At 40.4% G+C, this 20,159-nt stretch overlaps 1 protein-coding gene across 2 annotated transcripts in view; it reads right to left on the bottom strand.

Moving 5' to 3' along the window:
* Nucleotides 1–19,210, bottom strand: part of cpne5a (copine Va) — a 100,212-nt gene extending 81,002 nt beyond the window's left edge. Inside the window, exons 1-3 of one of the 2 annotated variants that reach the window (XM_015967756.3) lie at nt 18,565–19,210; nt 4,295–4,335; nt 3,458–3,504 (exon numbers count right to left, since the gene is read on the bottom strand). In XM_015967756.3, coding sequence (XP_015823242.1) covers nt 3,458–3,504; nt 4,295–4,335; nt 18,565–18,674 — 198 coding nt within the window. In that variant the 5' untranslated portion in view covers nt 18,675–19,210. The remainder of the gene's footprint in view (nt 1–3,457; nt 3,505–4,294; nt 4,336–18,564) is intronic. The other variant, XM_015967754.3, reaches the window with a different exon arrangement.
* Nucleotides 19,211–20,159: the final 949 nt, after the last annotated feature.

Below are 20,159 nucleotides of genomic sequence, written 5' to 3'. Positions count from 1 at the left end.
GTTACCCATCCTCTATTTAAAGGAATTTTCTCAAATCCCTCCTGCCTCAAGTCATTTTGGGTATTCTGCATCTTGGGTCCAACCCTCCTGCTCGCAGCGTGACAGCCATGCCTATTTGCATGCAGCGCCTCTGCTGAAAACACAAAAGCTAAAAAGGTATTTAAGTTTGGCTAATTTCAATTTTTGTGGATAATTGTAAGTTATACATTACTTGCAAATGTTTGGAATTAAAGGTTTAAATTATTTTAAAATGCTAAAGACCTGCTCTAAACACAATTAGAAATGGACCTGAGCCTTTATTTCATGATTAATGTCCTGCTGATGCTGCAGCAGAAGCCTGTTTCCATGCAGGGATATGTTGAGATGGAACATTATTCCTGATCATCTACCCTGAATAAAAGGTATTTGGATGTAGTTCACCATATTCTGTCATCAGCTGTGAAACAAGAAATCCTGAGTTAATCCAACAATTTCTCATCACTTGTTTCTGTAATGTTGCTAACAACACAGCAGCTCAGAGCTACACCCAGGAGGTGCAGTTTCAGGAAATCTTACAACACTTTGTGATTAGCTAACTGGAACACAACAGATTTCCTGTAAGTGTGTTTTTTATTTATTTTTATTTTTTGCAGTGCAGGGCTGATTTTGTTGCACCTTAACAGGAGTCGCTGTTTGTAACAACAGCTGCTGCGTGAGCGCACACAGTCACCAGCTTGTTGAGAAAATCTGCTGCTGCCTGTCTTGTTGATGGTCTTTGGGTTTCGTGTTATAGAATTGCTTTGAGTATACAAAGTTCACGTGAAAAAAACAGTTCCTTTCCCTGCAACCACTGAAAAACCTCCATGGTATATATAACATTAGCAGGGTAATGTTGCAACTTTTTTTTAAAATCATTAAAAATATAAACTAAATTACCACCATTGTGTTCATTTGCCAGCCTTTGCACATAGTAACTTTGCATTCTACTGCAAACGTCTGTTTAACATTGTTTTATTAAAGTGACAATGTGTATATTCTTTGGCGATAGGGGCCAGTACATATCTAAATCATTGCAAGTAAGCAGCATTTTTGTGTTCAAGCAAGACCTTACCAGCGGATGGCCATTAGTGTCAAAAATCCCTAGGAGTGCAACAACCAGCTAAATGACAAGCACACCAGATTGGCTTTCATCACTGGTGACAAGCGAAGAGGTAAATATGCTAAACAACGATGTTTGTCAATAGATTTGTAACCATATCTTACAAATCAATAACTGTATTTTGTCCTCCTTGGCTCCCGTAGAAGGAAACATGCCTCTAATATGGTGTCGCCCAGAGACTTAGACCTGCTCCCATATATTTTAGAAGATTTTTAAGGTTATGTTACAATGTCGCTAATATTTTTCAATAACTGGGCATCTTTTTATTCATTTTCAACATTTCAATTTATATCTCCAGAGATTAACCGTAAAAGCTACTAATTGTCACTAAGCAGCTTTGAAACCATCTCAAGACTCAAGGTGATGGTTCAGAAAAGTATTTCATTTGGTCTAAATTATTTGTATTTTAATTGTGCTAGCACGTTAATTTTAAAATTCAAGTTAGTCTCGCTACTGGAAAGCCCATTGAATTGCCTGCATATGAATGTACTATATAAATAAAGCTACTTGCCTAATGCTGTTTAAAATGTCCTTTTACACTCAGTTACATCACATAGTGGAAAGAGGAAATTTGCTGTGTCAATGTTCTTCCACAATGATCGTGTTAAAACTGAAAGTATCGCAAAGGTTTAAGAATTAACTCTAAACATCTCTAAATGAATGTTTTTCAAATAACTATCCACAGCATGTAAGATACTAACTATTCTAATATCTTCAGCATAAACCCTCTTCAACAGATCTGAGTTAAAAAATAGGATAGATTATCCTGAGTTATCTCTGTAGTTATGCTGCTATAGGCTTAGACTGCTGGAGGACTGTATGTACAGTCTATGGAGGACACACTGACCACTTTTCACACTCTACTGCTTTCTTCTACAATCAGCTCTTTAACTGTATTATTTCCTGCAATTTCAGCTGTTAACTTTATTCTCTCTGTAAGTGTTTTTCTCCCCAGAAGAAGCTACAACGATGTTCTGCTGAGCTGTGGAGCCCTCATGTATGCATCGTCTAGCACACTGCTGCTAACCACTAAAACATTCTCCCTCTCCTGATAACTTTTTGCTTTCCTTGACGTTGGATGTGCTAATACTAGTTCATCCGTTTAATTGTAGATTCACTAAGATAAATACAATAAAGTTTATCTCTCGCCAAATAGAATATTTACTAAGAAATCACAATGTAACTATAGACACATTACTTGTCTTTGTGTGTGTGTGTGTGTGTGCGCACGCACGTGTGTGCGTGCGTGTGCCTGCTCTGTCTTCTTGATCCCCAGTGAGTCATAGTGGATGGCTGCTTATACTGAGCCAGGATTCTCTGGAGGTTTCTTCCTGTTCAAAGGGAGTTTTCCTCTCCACTGTCGCTTTATGCTTGCTTGGTATGAGGATTGCTGTAAAGTCACTGACACTAGTCAGTGACTTGATGCAATTTGCTGGGTTCCTTATATAGGAAACATTACTTCTGATTGGCTTAATGAACTGACCTGAATTAGAATGTTTATTATGTGAAATGCCTTAAGACGACTTGTCGTGATTTGGCGCTATATAAATAAACTTGAATTGAATTGAGTTCAGCTTTCTCATGTTTCTCATTATACAACAGAAAAGTAAATGTAAGCAGCATAGACTCAAATCGTGAAGAGCTGCAGGATGACAGCAGTCAGTGCACATTCTTTTCAGCTATTAATCATTTTATTAGTTATCTGTGCTCATTTCTCTATTTTACCATTTCCCTATATTAAAGGACCCTTTTCACTGCACCTGGTTCCGGTTTTGAGATAGTTAACAAAAAAAACAGCAAGAGAAATGAAGAGATTTGCATTTTGACCGTTAGTCTTCAGGAAGTCAATAAAAGTATAAGACCAGGAGCCACGTTTGTTGCATAGATAGTACCTAAGTGTTATGTGGGACAGAAACAGGCGATGATGAATTTAAGTCACCAGCTCCTCGCGTTCCCATCCATTTTCAGTTTAAGCATAATTACAGATGAACCGTGTGCCCCGCTGTAAACTCCTCTGGATTCATCAGCCTCTCTGATCTAATTAGGTCCCATTTCTAGCAGCCAGAGGGGAATCTGATGCGGAATAAAAATCTTTAAAGATACGTGTAGCCACCCTCTTAATCTGTCATGCGGCCAAAGCTAACACAGTGCTGACCACCAATGTTCACAGGGTCAATCAATTTCAAATGATTGGCACGCAGCCTTTACCTTGAGCGGGTGGGGGGATGACAGGAGGGTGCAAACAAAACACAGGCTGTCATAGAGCAGAGAGCCACTGATTGACTTGTGTTGACAGGGAGAACGGCTGGGATCTCTTACCTCTCTCCATTGTTTGGACTCCGCGCCTTGGGTGTATAACACGACCACTGAGATGTGAGGCGATAGAGGATAGATGCAAAAGGAGAAGGAGAGGAAAATAATTCACCGTCAGAGGATGGTCTCAGTTTGAATCCACAAATTGTGTTTGTTTTATTCCCTCACTGCTGACATTCATCATCAATTATCCCACCACGCCCTGACAGCACAATGAAGCGCCAAGCTCCATGATTAATGTTGACTGACATCTGCAATCTTTTGAACAAAGCTCTAAATAAAAAAGATAAAATCGCCTGGAGCACAATTTTTCTGTGAGACTTGCAATCAAAACAACTTCCTAATGGGTGGGATTTTCCTGGTTCCTGCTGGAATTCACAGCTTAGAGTAAAGCGGGGTGGTGCTGATGTGACCTGCTATTTATCCGCAGGTTAAGCCTCAGGCATGTACTAAAATGGGTGTGTGTGATATTTGTCCCCACATCTTATTTACACAGAGCTTATGTAAAAGAAACGCTCTATTCAGCGAGGAACACAACCCAAAAAATGGCTTTTAGGACATTTTCCCATTTCTCAAACCAAAAGATAGCCATTTACATTCAAGAGCTGCAGTTTATACCCTGCATACATTAGCTTTAGCTCCAAGCAAGAAAAGGTTGTCATATTACTGTGCAAATGATATGCTGTTACTGGAGGAACACTGTGAAATAGCAGAGTAAACGGAATTAAACTTCAACTCAGCAGAAGTAAAACATAAAGGAATATAAAAACAGAGGATTTCCAGAGCTTAAAATATGTGTAAGTATTAAAATGCTATAATTATCTAATTTGAACTTGAACTTACATGGATCAGACTTGGAGAAAGTGTCCTTGTCCAAAAGATTTCTGCAAAAGAAGGAAAAAAAAGTACTTAAATCTCATGTCAGTTGAGAAAAGTCCTACTGATCTGCAAACGTCTTCGAATCCATTTCCTCTTACCTGTAGTTTCATCTCAAAAAGACATATTTGAGGGACCAAAGAGTAAATTGTACAGTAAATCACAATCACACTTATTTCACATAAAGCATAATACCCTTGAGATTCAATTTGCAAGTGAGCAGAAAAATAAGCACATTAAAGCCCGGTGAAAGGACACAGAGGACACAGAGGGAGATGTGAATTATGTATAAAAGCTGTTTCCTTCACCCAAAGACATAAAAAAGTCCCCCCGAGCCCGGCAGTTTAAAATCTGACTGATGCAGCCCAGAATAAAACGTTTATTAAATGTTAATTAGTTACTTGAAGTCATTTTCTAAATGTTTTTTTTTTTTTTGCGAATGTACAACAGTGTTTTGGCAAAGCACAGAATTAATGAAGACTGGGGGGTCGTAAATTATTATAATTTGAGCCATTATGTCTAATGAAATAAAATAAATAGGTTTGAAAGGCTGTAGAAGACTGTTTTTGTGTCTTTTGTGTTTGAGAATTCACCAAAAATAACAAAAGGATTTTAATTATGCATGCAAGAATTATTCATTAACAATTAAATTGAATTGTTGTTGTGGTAATGATGATGATTTAAGTCATTCCTCAAGCTAAAACCACAAATTATTTTTCCTGCAATTTAAATAGAAATAAAGATGGGTTTAAAATTTAGATTTTCCTTTCAATTACAGCTTATTTTCTCAGTTTTCTCTCATCTCACCAACAAAACAGTTATAAATAAATGTTAAATATCATTAAAAGCTGTCCTAATTCTAGTGTTTTTTTTGTAATAACTGAGAAATATAAATGTCAACACTTCCTATAAATATATTTATATATATGAGGTTTTGACATTTATATTGTGTGTGTGTGTGTGTGTGTGTGTGTGTGTGTGTGTGTGTGTGTGTGTGTGTGTGTGTGTGTGTGTGTGTGTGTGTGTGTGTGTGTGTGTGTGTGTGTGTGTGTGTGTGTGTGTGTGTGTGTGTGTGTGTGTGTGTGTGTGTGTGACGATGCAATCTGCTGGGTTCCTTATATAAGAAACTTTTTACTGATTGGCTTAATGAACTGACCTGTATTGGAATGTTTACTGTGTGAAGTGCCTTGAGACGAGTCTTGTTGTGATTTGGCGATATATAAATAAACTTGAATTTAATTGAATTAAAACGTTAAAATGTATTAAATTGAACTCTAATCCATAACTAGTTTAATCTAATTGATAATACTGATTGTAATCTGTTGCCTTAATTTTATTAAGTAGAAAATAGGTAATTTTTTTCTCAGTGTTTCTATATTGTTGGTCTTTATTGTGTTAATTAACACTCTGTTGGAGCACACTGGTAACACCGGGGTATTCAGACCTGCTCTGTGCACCCAAGAGTGCCACTGCAAAGCTAAAAGAGGATAAAACTGAACATTAGGTACATGAGTGGTTTTATTTTAAAGTTTAAATTTACAATTCCCCAATAAAACGAGCAGGTTCATCATTAAGTAAAGACTAAAGAATCCCCTAGCAGTCAATCAGACAAGATCATACTGAGATTAAAGGAAAAATAGCTGTCATTACTGATTCATTTTCTTCTAAAACTCAACAAAACATGAGGGTTATTAAACCATAACATTTTTGAATTGACTAACATCTCCTGAATGACCAGCCCAATTTAAAAAGCTGATTTTAAAAACTGCTGTTGACAAGGCCTGAATAGAGCAAAAGGCATCTCCATAGGGAAACAATGTTGCATATTTTAGTTGTTTTCCTGCTCCAGCACCTGAATCAGTGGTTAAATGACCCATTCATGATGTCCTCAGGTTCTGCTGAAGCCTGATTAACGCCAACAGGTTCAAATCAGGTGTGTTGGAGGACAGAAGCGTCTAAAACCTGCAGGATAGTGGAACCGGGACTGGACGTTACACACTACCACTGGGTTTACTGCAGGGGTATGCAGTCCTGATCCTCGAGTGCCACTATCCAGTTTGTTTTAGTTGTTTCCTTGCTCCAACATGCGTAATTCAATGGTTGATTCACCGGTCATCAGGTCATCAAGCTCTACAGAAGCCTGTAAATCACTGTAACATCCAGCATGCCACCGGTCACCGAAAGACATAAATTCCATTCTCTGAGGTGGATTTCACATTCTACCTTCCCACAAGCAGCAAGGTTCTGCAAACCTTGTTGACATTTCAGGAGGAACACGATGTCAGCCTGTGTTCCCAAACAAAGCCTTCTTCTGATAACACCGCAGGATTCCTCATGCCTCTGAATGAAGTGAGTATTTTCGGCTCACATGAGTTAATCAATCGTGAAATGAATGAACAAGTGTTATATGAATTAATAATAATGTTTTGATTAATCTGTGCTTAAAATACTGTGGTTGAAATGAAACATTTTGATATTATGATCAGTAATGTTGGTTTAACAAGTGAATCACTATTTTCTGACAGCTCACACACTCAGACACGTGACGATGACAAGGTTAAGCTAATATCCTGACGCATTGTTTTCTGTTCCACAAATCAGAACATCCTGTATCTGAAAGGGGTGTGACGTTCTGAGGTTTACTTGTGAACACCCCTTAACATGGCACATCCCGGTTGGCCAAGAAATTATTATGAGAATATTAAAACAGAGCTCACTAGACGGTGAGTCTGTTCTAGAGAAAGCTACGGACAGGCAAACCCTCTTTAACCCAAAGCTTTTGACAAGCTAAAAGCTGCGTACAGCTGACACAGCAAAACGGTTTCTTCAGCTATCCTGAAACAGCTGTTCTAGACGCAACAATTTCATCTATCTGTTGTGATTCGGAGACATCTCTGGACTGGAGAGTCGGTGCTGCAGTTCATCTACCAAACCTCAGTGTCCAGCGGCCATCCGGCCTCCCTGACCTCTGGATCCGCGAAGAGGGTCTCCAAAGAAAGGGTGAGGTAGACACACAGATTGCGTCTGATGCCGGTTTGATAAGAACCAACTTCATAGCTTAATGCAAACCAAATTCTTTTCACCCAGAACTCAGTTCTTCTAGATACAAGGTTCTCGTAATCTCACATTCACACATAGTCACCAAACATCACATCCCATCCTCTTAGATTCATCCATCACATTAGCCTTGGTTAACTTGTCTTGTTTTCATTTGTTTAGAAAATAAATTTCTTATCTTTTATAAACCTGACTCTGTCTGAATTGAGACGATGTGTGTGTTTGATCCCTGAAAAAGCAAAGAATCCTAGAATCTTCTGATTAAACATCCAAAGATCAAGCAGGTCGATATTCTATATTTGTGTAGAATATCACAGCTTATTGGTCATAAGTAAAGGTAATAAATTAAGCTTAAAAGCAACAACATTTACCACTCTACATCACCTACTGATTAAATTCAGGTGTATGGAAGCAGGTAGACAACTAAAACATGCTGGATAGCAGCAAGAGGACCAGGATTGGCTACCCCTGTTTTATTGGGACCAGCACGCTTTTCACAATAAGATTATTTTTATTAACTTCCTTTATTTCCCAATTTTCTTATTTTTTTGTGGCCCAGTTTTGTCTTACTGTCACACCTGTGCTCCAGCTGCTAATCACCCAGCTGTTTCTCATCAAGTAATCACTTTTAAACAGTCCTGTGTTTACTTCCTGAAGGTTTCTGCTTCCTGTTGTTTTGTTTGTGCTCCACTTTGGGTTTTTGAAAGTTGTGATTTGTTCTGTGTGTGCTTTTGCAGATCTTTGTCCAACTTTGCTTCGTGACACAAGTTTTGGAAATTGACCTAAGACATTTGAGGATATGCTAAAATACAATGAGAATTTTACTCCACAGCTTCAAACACACAAAAATTAAAAGTGTGTTGCTCTTACAGAAGATGACCTGTTTCCTGACCACGCCATGCTGAGAATGCCTTTAAAATTGCCATCAGGTGTGTTTTAATAGCTCCTCTCTCACTCCCTCTGTTATTCTCTGTAGATTTAACACTTACGGCTTAAAACAAGAGAGAATCTGGCTTAATTGTGCGTGTCTTTGAACAAAAGCTTCAACTAAATGACTAAATATTCATTTAAATGCAGCTTAACCTCACCCTAAAGTGGAGGATTTTAATACTGAGCCATTAAGCACATTCTGTGACTTATTCAAGCAAAAACATTGATATATGAATTATTTTTAAATGCTTATTTTTAGCCTCTTTTGCAGTTTTTATATGCAGTGTTTGGAAAATCATGTTCTCTCAACAATTAGTCCATGTAAAGGATATTTTCCTGTAATTGAATCAATGTGCAAGACAAAAGGTATTTTTTTGAAGCTCTGTGTGATCACATCAGCATATTTCCAGATGTGTCTGTTGGTGAGGAATCAATAATCCTGGTTAGAAATATTTCTTGTCCCTTTAGGGGATGAGAGGATTTTAATGAATACTGATGAGAGTTCAAGCCTGAATCCAGGCGTCCTGACACAGTTCCTGTAGGTGTGATTTACTGCTGGACATAAAGTCTTCTATCGGGGGTTTAAGGGGAGAAGACGCAGCCTCACTGAGATTTAGCCTGCAGCTGACCTGACAACAGTTGGAAAAATGCTGGCGCAATTAACGTTGGACATGACAAAACCATCCATGACTAAATGTCTCTTTGTAGCCACCTGTTGCTGTTTGGCATCCATTAGCCTCCAACAATTAGCCTGTCCATCATGGTGTCAATGTCTCCTGAAGCAGGGAGGGGTTTATTTGGAGGGAAGGAAGGAAACGTTAAAATCAGAGCGCTCGGTTTGTTGAATTAGTGTTCACTAAACATTTTTATTCCTAAACTAGAAGCGCTGAGATTTGACACACCTGTGCACGGTGGTCATAAACATCTGCAACGACTCATCTATTTTAATTGAAGTAAGTCAATAACTTCTTCTGCTGCACAACCCCCCAGGGGGAAAGAAAAAGATCATTATCCTGTGAGTTAAGGAAGACGTTTGTTGATGAAGAAGTTCACTGGGACAAACGATTAGATTCAGAAGCTTTTATTCTCATCTCATAGTGGTGTGCCTTTTAGACCACTCTGTTGAGACCAAATCTTCAAAATTCAAATATGATTATTTGGTCATTTTAACACCAAAATCATTTTTAAATGTAGGAAAATACTTGAAAATTGAGAGAGAAAATGTGTTTAATTGCATTCTAAATCAGCATAATTACGTGTAAACATAATTACTTGGACCAAAATCCTCTTTTTTGTTGGTTTTAGAAGACATAGAATTTAACACACCTGGAGTTTTAGGATGTCCAGACCACATCTACCAGCTGAAAGGGAAAGAAAGGGGAACCCTTGAACCAAATCTACAATCTTATCTTGGCCTTTTGTGACAAAGTGATCAAACCTCTCTCGATTAAATCTGAAAATCTAATGACAAATGACCTCCTGCTGGCAGCAGACTCAGTATCCATCTCCACACTCCTCCTCCTTGACCTAAGCGCTGCGTTCGATACAATAAATCGCTCCATCCTCTTACACCATTTGCAGGTTCACATTGGTGTTACTGGTTTAGCCCTTTTCTAGCTCACATCTTACCTCTCTCTCTCTAAGAGATCCCAATACATCTCCATAAACAACTGCACTTCTAATACCACCCCAGTAGCTCATGGTGTTCCTCAGGGTTTGGTTCTTGGTCCTCTCTTCTACATCATCTATGTTACTCATTGGACATATCATTTGCCACCATGTGCTCCAGTTCCACTGTAGTGCTGATATGTTGTGCTCTCACCAGTAACAGAGAACACATAGCCCCAGTTGTAAAACTAACTAGCTTATTCAATTCAATCCCTTACTCATCACCTACAAAGCTCTCAGCAACCTTGCCCCTTCTTATCTCTCTGACCTCCTACAACACTATCACTCTACCCGCCATCTCAGATCATCTACAGCCAACCTGCCCTCTCAGACAACCACTTCAAAGCACCGCACCGTCGACAGAGCTGCTCCCACTCGATGGTACTCACTCCCTCAACACATCCGTGCTGCTGACTGAAAAACTTCTGAAAATAGTCAATCAAGCATTTAATCATAGTCCTTGTCCTGTCCTGCACCTTTAGCCTTAATTAAAGGACACCACAAACGTGAAAGACAAGCGCCTGATGGAATAAACCGTCTCCACATGAAAGACGTTGGAGATGTCTCTAGGAGTTGGTTTGCATTTGGATGTATACTCTAGTACTTCGCTTCCTCTCCTGCCCGCAAGCCTCCTCTCCTTTGACTGAGGACAAACATTATCTTCCCACTTATGCTTTGCGGGGTCAAAAGGTCTACTTTTTGTCTTGTACACCCTTAAGCTCTTCTAATGGGTCAAAAGCTCAAATAACCCATAAGGGCATGGGCATACATACTGCAATTGTGTGTCTGTATGTCTATATGTCTATACATCCATACAGAAATAATTATAGAGTGGTGATTTCCTTATGTTGTTTATCTTCTGTAGCTAAAAAACTCACTTGCTTTACATTCAAAGCTCATTCTGAGCCCTTTATTAAGTACAACACCCATGACTTTCACTATGATGGCACCATGTGTCTTTTCCTTCTTTTCCATCTGTTTAATTATTCAGTTTTAACCCAGGATGTCTCTTAAATTGGCAATACCTGCAGCAAAGCTGTCCCTGGGCAGCCGTCTCATGGGCAGTGACAGAGTCTCCATCATAAACCTGCTGTTCTGCTCGTATAATAAATGAGTATGCACATTCACTGACACCCCCGTTTCAGAGAGGCTTTGGGCTTGTAGATAATGTCTGACTCGGGAATAATGTCACTGCTAATTGCACACGGTGACAGCTCTGGGTGTAAAAGGGAGAAAGCTTCTTTTTTTTAACAAGAAACTGAGAGAAATGCAGAACTCTGCGTCGATGCGTCTTTAAATTTGAAGCAATCTCATCCGAAAAAGCAACATCTGTAAATATTCTTTAAGACTCACCAACTAAACGACTCTTAAACATTTTAAAATGCAAACTAGAGACAGAATAAGGAGCCGTCTCTATACGGTTGTGCATATTTTTGGTTTGAAATGACCAAAAACATCTTACACTTGCTTTCTGTGCCTGCCTAATCCTGTTCAGAGTCTCAGGGGAGATGGAGCTCACCCCAGAAGAGGCTGTCCATCACATAAACACACACACACGTGCAGGGAGACACACACATAAGGTTTGCAATTTTCAGTTCACCTAACTTGCTTGCTTTGTGTGTGCTGAGAAAAAAACTACACATGCAAACTCATCATTAAACTAAAGTATATGAAAAAACTCACATAATAAGCAGGTTAAACCTTATAAAAGCAATTGCGATGAACAGTTAAGTTTAGCAGCAAAATAATAAACTCTGAAACCATCAAAATACATAAAAACATGTATTTAGTGTCTTTCCCATCCTGCAGAGCCCCTGTGGTGATGCCGTTATTATTTACAAGGCACAAGATTATTGCCACAACAAAAACATCTTCCCAACTTTTGCTGTAATACTTTTAATGTTTTTTGTTTTAATCAGCAACTGAAAACAACTGAAACCAGAAATGACTTTGCAGCTCTGGTGTGTGGAGCAGCAAGCATGAGAAAAAAGAGCCTCGTTAATGAGAAGATCATGTTTTATTGGGAAGAACCAGCATGGATTAACATACACTAACACCGTTAAGGTAAATCCAGTTAAATGCGCTGGACTGCTAATGAATGTCCAATACCAGTTCAGCCCAATAATCCAGCTTTGCTTAGATTTATGAGATGAAAGCTGAAGCAGCAGTTTATTAACTCAGATCAAACATATCGACTTCAACGTTGTTCTGTAATTCTTCCTCTGCAGCAGCCTCCATCTCATCTGTGCTTGTTTGTGGACAGAAAACAACAACAGGCGGGATAATAAAGATCATTTATGAGTTAAAGAATTCTGTAAACTTTATATTTAGCTTTATAATCCATCCTTCATGAAAATCTTAATCTGCAGTTTCTCAAATCTGAGCCAACTGGGAAAAAAGCCATACAGTCCTATTATTTTTTATTTATGACAACTGCATGAGTTGAGTTTTTCCATCTCTCGCCTGTTTAAATTTAGGACCTTCCTGTCTAGGATTACCAGACGTGACCACCAGGGTGAGCGGCAGGTGTGTCTAAAAGAAGAGTATGGCATCTTGTGGTTAAATTTATTCCATCCCCATCACAACTATCTTAAAACACACACACACACAATATGGCAGCAGATCTGTTCATCTCAAGATAGAAAAGCAACTCATCTGGAAAAAAAACTCATCGGAAAAAACGGCTCCTGTTTTCCCAGTGGAGAAGAACGTTTGAAAGGTTGTTTTTTTTTTTTTGCATCCACTTGGGACCTGATAATGAATTAATCCTATAACAGGAGCACACGCCATACCAGCAATGTCAATTTGTGAAATTAGATGGAAATTAGCATCAAATTGCAAATTGACAAAAGCTCCTGTGTGGTGCGTTGATGCAATAATCATTTCACTGTTTTATTTCTCACCAACTGTGAGTCAGATGTTCCACACAGACACAAGCCTGGATTTGGGCTCCTGTCTGACAGTGAGAAGGACCTTCAGCATATGCACTAGTGTGTTAGAGCTTGAGTAAGCAGCCACCATTTCTCCAATGAGCTGTTGTGTTTTGTCTCCTATCACATGCGCTCCCTGATGACCCGTTAGCTTTAACAGCTTGATATTTGAGAACCTTCTTGTTTATTAAGTCAGAGACAACAAAGATCCACCTGTGACAATCCCAGATGAGGAGATTTTAGTAACACAGAAACCACAAGTCTGGGATCCAAACTCATTTTCACTGTGTCGTGGCTGCATGTATAATTATCTGCTTCACCGACCTGCGAGTGTCACCTGTTTGGATAATAGCATCCCCCAAATTTAGACATTAAAAAATCTGATTCCTCTTGGCGTTCCTCCGTCTCACCGCCCTGATCCCGGGAACACGCGTGACACATCTCTGACAAATACTCATGAGATAAAACCCGAGAGCTCCCCCCAGGTCAGTCTGCAAATTGAAATTTCTCTCTTTCGCTCAGAAAGGTCTTTTATTAATCTTGTATGCCTCCACACAATGCAAACTAGTTCAGCTCCAACCGGCTGTGTGCCGGCAGAAAAACAGAAGATTTTTCTATCAGGGAGAGATAATAAAACTGTTTGCAGGTTTCAAGATGAAATAGGTGATTAAAAGATTACGGATTTAAGGAAATTTTTTCTCTTTTGGGGGGATTTTTGCACTACCCAGTGGTGTTACTGACTCATAAGGAGAATAAAACGTGACATTCTGATGGTGCTGAGGCATCGTTCAGGTCTTTGCAGGATCTTTGCAAAGATGTTCCACAACAAGGGTGTCCGCATTTTTCAGGTCGAAGACAAGAATCGTTACAAGTCCTATCAGGCCACAACAATTTTTTCTTTTTTTTATTTGAAAAATGCTAAATCTATTTTATGGTGATTTATTTGTTTTACCAGGATACTGTCAAGCTCAGTGGATTAAATAATCTTGAAAATCTGAGAAGGGGCCGTTGTTTTGCCCGTCAGTGTTCATTTTAAACAAGGAAGACTTGAAATCACAGTGCGCATGCTCAACCCATTCTCAGTAGTAAGCTGTAGGGGCCAGAGACTCCGGCCCCAAGCTCAGATCATCCAATCAATAGATTAGAAAAACACACGTGAGTTTACATTTCTGTTCTGTAGAACAGCAGCAGTCATGTTGGTTGTGCTAGCTAGCTAACAAGAAGAAACATGAATAATGAAGAGAATTTGCCCACTTCAACTAGATTAAACCAGAAGACATTGACTAATATTATAAAAGGGCAACGTCGGCAGTGAAAATAGGGAGAGGTGGCTGTCGCGGTTGGAGCAGGGGTGGATGAGAAGTTAGGGAAGCACTAGCTGACGGGAGGTTGTTCGGCTGGAACAATTGCTGGAAAATTGGCGTACATAATCCAGACTTTGGACATAATTAGGAAAAGCTGAAAAAATCCAAAGAGAACTTCTGGAAGATCTTCACCACTTCTACATAACATGTAAATCTGGCTGCTTTAAAGGGAACATATATTAAATACAGTGTTGTATGCAACAATGCTGACATGAGTCACTCCATGTGCTGTGGAGATGTTTCAACAGACTGTTAGAACTACAATAATGAGAAAGACCTGCACTTCTGCTCTATATAGACCGCAACTGAATCATTCAGATGAAAAAAATTAAAAAGCATGAACTGTCCATTTTAGGATTTCCAAAAAAAATTTATTTCAAACTTTTTCACCACAGCTAAAGCAAAAGAACACTGGACATTATCATCTTCTCTGATTTTACCATTTATAGTGGTGTGTTTGAGTTGATTTGTGTTTTTGGTTTCATTAACTCATTAACTGTCAATGGCGACTAAAGTCGTCATTGCACCACTGCACCGCGAAAACAAACATCCCAGCTCTAAAGCTGATCTTCATCTGCATACGTCACACGTCACGTGATCAGGAAGCAGAAGATCCATGTGTTAGGAGATCGTTTTGGGCCACTGATGAAAAAAAGTGAGATGCGAACCAGAAAAGCTTCTGCCGACCACAATTCAACAACGGATTATGAAAGAACGGATAACGATTGAAACGCGCGGATTCTTCCTGATATAAGAGGTGAGTCTCCGCTTTGTTTTGGTTGTTTTGGTAGTTTTGGCATCGACATCATCATAGAGCGCAATGTCCTACAGTGAAAATGCTGAAAAATGCTGGCAGCGAAGAGCTTTACTGATCAGGAAACAGCTAGCAGTGAATGAGTTAATTAAACAGTTTGGGGCATTTTTCTCAAATAAACATAAAAATAGTTGTTCTTTCGGACGTAAAACAACCAAAATAACGATCAAGATGTCATATCTTCAAACCTGAAAAACTCCAAAGCAAACAGGTTCATAATAAAATTTAAACAATGTAATAGTAGGAGTAATCAGGCTTAACCCTCTCAGGCTCAAAATAAATTTTGATGAAAGGACGAACAACTAAGTCCTTCAGGAGTTAAAAAGTGGTCATGAAATACGTACGTGGAGTAACCAGGTAGGTAGGTTTTAACGTTGCAAATCTGCAACGCCTGCCTCCAGAGGGTTAAGAACCCTGATTTTCAACCACAGCCTTTGGCTTGAGTGATTTTAAGCCACTTCTGGAACATTAAGTTACGCTTTGTCTGACAGTTTGTGACCATCCATCTTCCGCAAGATCACAAAGAGATGCTGATTTCAGGGAGATTTGAAGTGTTCTTATCATTTTTGCTCCAGATCTGTTTTTATGTTGACAGATTTTACAGGTTTTTGCTTCAGGAAAAGATCAGATCGTGGAGCTCTCCAGAAGATTTCTTTAGACACAGGCACAGCAATCAGCGGCCTCTCGTATCAGATGACCTCTCCTGCACACATTTGTGTCAGGATGCCGGCGTTCGCCTGACCTTCTCAAAGTCAAAGTCAGTTTTATTGTCAATTCTACCACATGTACAAGACATACAGAGAAATGAAATTACGTTACGTTCTGTGTGTTTCGGTATGTAATAAATCTCTCAGAAGGAGGTAGATCTGCAGAGATTTGATGCAACGCCACTTTAAGCAATCTGGTGCAGAAATGAAATGATTTACAGAGATCACCAGAGCTGCAGTAGAAAACACCATGCAACATCTCGATAAAATTGTCAGTGGGGCTGATAAAGTTTCACATTAGTGCAATCAGGTGGGTGTCTGTGCATGGGGACTGAGAGATTGCTTTGTCAGCTGCTTTTCTCTCTAACGGCACTTCAGCAGCATGTTTTTAAACTGTTAGAAAGACAAATAAAATCCAATAATTGTTGCTGGATGCAAGTGAGATAAAATGTCACACTGTGTCCTTCTGCTTGGTAATTATATTGTACTGAAGCTAATGTTATGTACTCCGCCATGTCCCCGGGGTTTCTATTAAATTGTTTTGTTATTTTCTTCTTTGTGAAAAATGAGACACAGAAAAAGTCATCTTTTGGAAGCTAGATCTTCCACCCCCACCTCACTCTGTTCCAGTAAACCCAAGCTACCAAGGTTATTTGTACTATCCCTTTCCTCTTGTTCTCTCCAGTGAAGAAGACAGTTGTGTGTTTGTGCCGCGACAAGTCAGAGAGAAGTTGGAAAAAAATAAAAAGAACAAAAATCTTCCTTGAATGAAGCGCCACATGCCGAGCCTTGAGGGTCTGGCACGGATTTCCCAACGTTTCTAACTAAAAGGGTGCTTCAAAGTGGAGCCGCAGAGCTAAAGCCTCCATTTCCCTGAAGCTATTGTATATGGGAGCTTTGAGGCGGCCTGGCAAGCTGAGATATAAAGAGGCCACGTTCACATTTACCACACAAACCACACTGACACGCTCTGAAACATTCATCACAACTGTTTAAATATTAACTAATGAACACATTTGTTGGGGCCACTTAAGAAGCAGGGTCGGGCAACAGGGGAGCACTGGCCCCATCCCACTGAACTGGATTTCCTGGGGGCGGGTGCTTGAGAGAACAGCTGTTTAATCTCTGAGCAGGAGGGTGAGCCTTCCACTGGAGGTCAGCTCACCAGACCTGTCAGCAGATCCAGATCTTGTTTTAATAAGCGTCTATCTGTTTTGGCCCCTCTAGTTCATCAGAGAAGGGGGGAGGGGGGCACCGTGCAATATCAGCAGCGGGTTATGAGAATACCTGGAGGGCAGCAAAGCACAGTTCAATTCCATGTGCGCTGCAATCTCAGAGCTTTCAGGCTTACTAAATCAATTACACAGGGTTGTGGAGCCTGCGCCTCGCTCCCACATAATACCCATAATACCCATTGTTTCTGTGTGCCTCTACTGGAAAAGACCAAATACAGACTTCCTGATAAGCTGATGGAGGAGCTCCATGCATGGCTGTGCACTTCAGCTTCTGCTGGAACAGGAGGAGGAGAGACCGGAGCAATCTGCACGAGTCACACAGAACAGGCGGGACTTTCAGGATCTGGTGAGAGAGGGAATTACTTTTTCTTCTCTAGCAAGCTGTGTCCAGGAGCTACTTTTTGTTTGGAGAGGAATTAATGACTAACTCAACAGAGCCTGGAGGATTCAACACGGATCCTGGCTGCAGGTCTGGAGGGGAGGGGGACCAAAAGGGAAACAACACACCTCCAGCTGTTACTCATAAAAACTGCCCCCAGTGGATAGAAACTCATATGCACTCACAGCCTGAGCCACACACACACGCACACGCACACACACACACACACACACACACACACACACACACACACACACACACACACAAAATATTCAACATAACAGAGTGCATCACCACATCATAAAGTCAAATACCCAGAAGGGGTAATGAAATCTGTTATGATGCAAACTGATTCATAATTTCAAAATATGAATGGATCCACCTTCCTGAGACCTGATTGAGTGAATCAGCTGAGAGGTCAATTTCATTCAGATATTGTGATTTATTGTATAAGAGCAGAATAATGATACTTCTGGGCTAAATGATGCACAGAAACATAGAAAATAATTGTATTTGTGTTAAGCATTTAATAGAGCATCTTGAGCTTACACCCAAACTAATGTGCTTCAGCCTCTCACTGGAGCCTCCATCGCGTCTCCACCTGCAGCCAGCGCTGCCCCACCCAAACCACATAAGACTCTTGTGATCTTCATGGTTTTTGCTCCTGAATCTCTGCAGGACTGCAAATATCATCAGAACAAAACGCCCCTGAAGCAAGTGAGCAGGTGTCGTTCCGAGCTCTGTAGGCGAGAGACTCAGGGAAAACCTCTGGTGTGTGTCTGTGAACTCGAGAATGGATGCGCTCTTTGGCACGCGACGTCAGCAACATCAAAGACGATTTTATAAGAGCAACTACTAAACGTGTAAAAGTTTACTTGGTATGATTTCATTATTGTGAGCATTTATAGACCCGTTTCATTTATAAATTAACATGTTTGTTTCGTTTGTACTAAAGAATTCCATTAGATTTGTCCTACAGTCATTTTTGCCCATTTTCAAGCTTTTTCCTGTTTCACTCTTCATATAGTTGGCCCAAAATGACCTATATAAGTGTTTCACGTCAATGGCGTGAAATGTGTCCACTCGTAGGGCGGCTTGCAGCAAAATGTTACCAAAAAGGGAAAAATACACACCTCCACCATTCTGAACTCACCTGCAAGACACGGTGATTTCCACTTTGGTGGCGGGGATGCTCCCACTCGTGGGGTCGAAGTCACAAGGTGGAGCTGTGGCCTCCACCTTGTCCATAACGTCTCCCTCCATGCGTGCGGGAGACCCGGGCCAGCTCCTGCGGTCGCGCGAGTCCCTCTGAACACGGAGAGAACCGGAGCGCAGCGGGCGAGCGAGTCCAGACGGAACCTCCTGCAGCTTGAGTCTGCCGGACGGGCAACTGCATGGAAAGTTTAAAACTGGAGGCTGCAGAGGCGAGGCGACTGGTCTGTGAAGTGAGATCACATGCCAGGACGCACCATCTGAGCTGTTTCCCGGGAAAAGAAAGCGCTTCTTCTGTCTGAGCCGGAGGAGCTTTGAAAAGTAAATGCAATAAACTCCACCCCTCCTGTCCGCATGCAGCTACAAGCGAGGCTGTGACTCTCCCGGTGTGGTTTCACCGCCGATGTGTGGCAGACGGCTCGTTACTTTGATCCTAATTACGTTCAAGAGCCTCTTAAGGAAACAGAAAACCCCAACTATCTCCAGATAAATCACACGCAGTAAAACACCTCCAGAGACAGCTGCTCTTAAAATTAACCGCGCGCTGCTGTTTCAGCATCTGGACAGCTCCTCAAACTCGCACAGCCTCATTTCTCATTATGTCATCTATGTATAAATAAGACGTATTCATCTGTTAATGAGTGTCTGCGCTCGATTTCAACCTGTGATGATTAAAGTTCTGGTTCATTCGCTCATTCAATAAACTTGCAGTGTTCTCTAGTGTAAATCAACAACTTATGAGTCATTAAACAAAAAAGAAGCTATGATGCTACTGTTCTGAGATGCAGAAGTTTGCTGGTGTAGAGGTGAGCTGAAAACAGCAGGATTACTCATTATTATTAATGATACACACAAACCTTGCTTCTGATTGGTTAACAGAACTCATTCAGCCATGTTGCAAACTATCACCAAGACACTCTCTCTCTCTCATCGCTGCAAAAAATAACTGACAAAAGCCTTCCTGTGGGCGCGCAGAGCCAAGATGGGCGAGGCCATGAATGCTAATTCACAGTGTGACATATATATGTGGGGGTTTTCAAATACTAGCATTTCAGCATCTATCTTCTGTCAGAAGCTAATGCAGGAGATAGGTGTAGGAGACTGTTTTCATGTTCAGCCTGCATGAAAAACTAAGAGTGACCGATTATAATCAGAAATACTAATTTAAAAATGTTTTTTCAGTCAACCACACCTTTATATCAAAGGTTAATAGTCACATGTGTCTGCATGTGCATTAAACCGAAGCTTCCATCATTTCATCTGAAACGGTTTTCAGCAAAAAAAAATAGTTCACCTGCATCCAAAGGAAACTGCAGAGACAAAAACACAGCTGTTCTGTTTATCATGTGGAAATCATGCTCCCCATAACACATCAAAACGCCCACCAAGGTCACGTATAAATACACATGCAGCTTGAGAATATGTGGTTCATGCCACAGGCTATCCGTCACTCAGTGAGCACTGTGGAAAGTCTGACTCAGACGTGGACTGACCAGGCGTGGAGTGCTGCAGGTTTCAGACCAACAGAGCACTGAT

This window comes from Nothobranchius furzeri, chromosome 15, assembly GCF_043380555.1.
Source record: "Nothobranchius furzeri strain GRZ-AD chromosome 15, NfurGRZ-RIMD1, whole genome shotgun sequence".
In the NCBI taxonomy this organism is placed as follows: Eukaryota; Metazoa; Chordata; class Actinopteri; order Cyprinodontiformes; family Nothobranchiidae; genus Nothobranchius; species Nothobranchius furzeri.
Note: the sequence above shows the minus strand (reverse complement) of the source record. Positions and strands in the feature narration are given on the sequence as shown.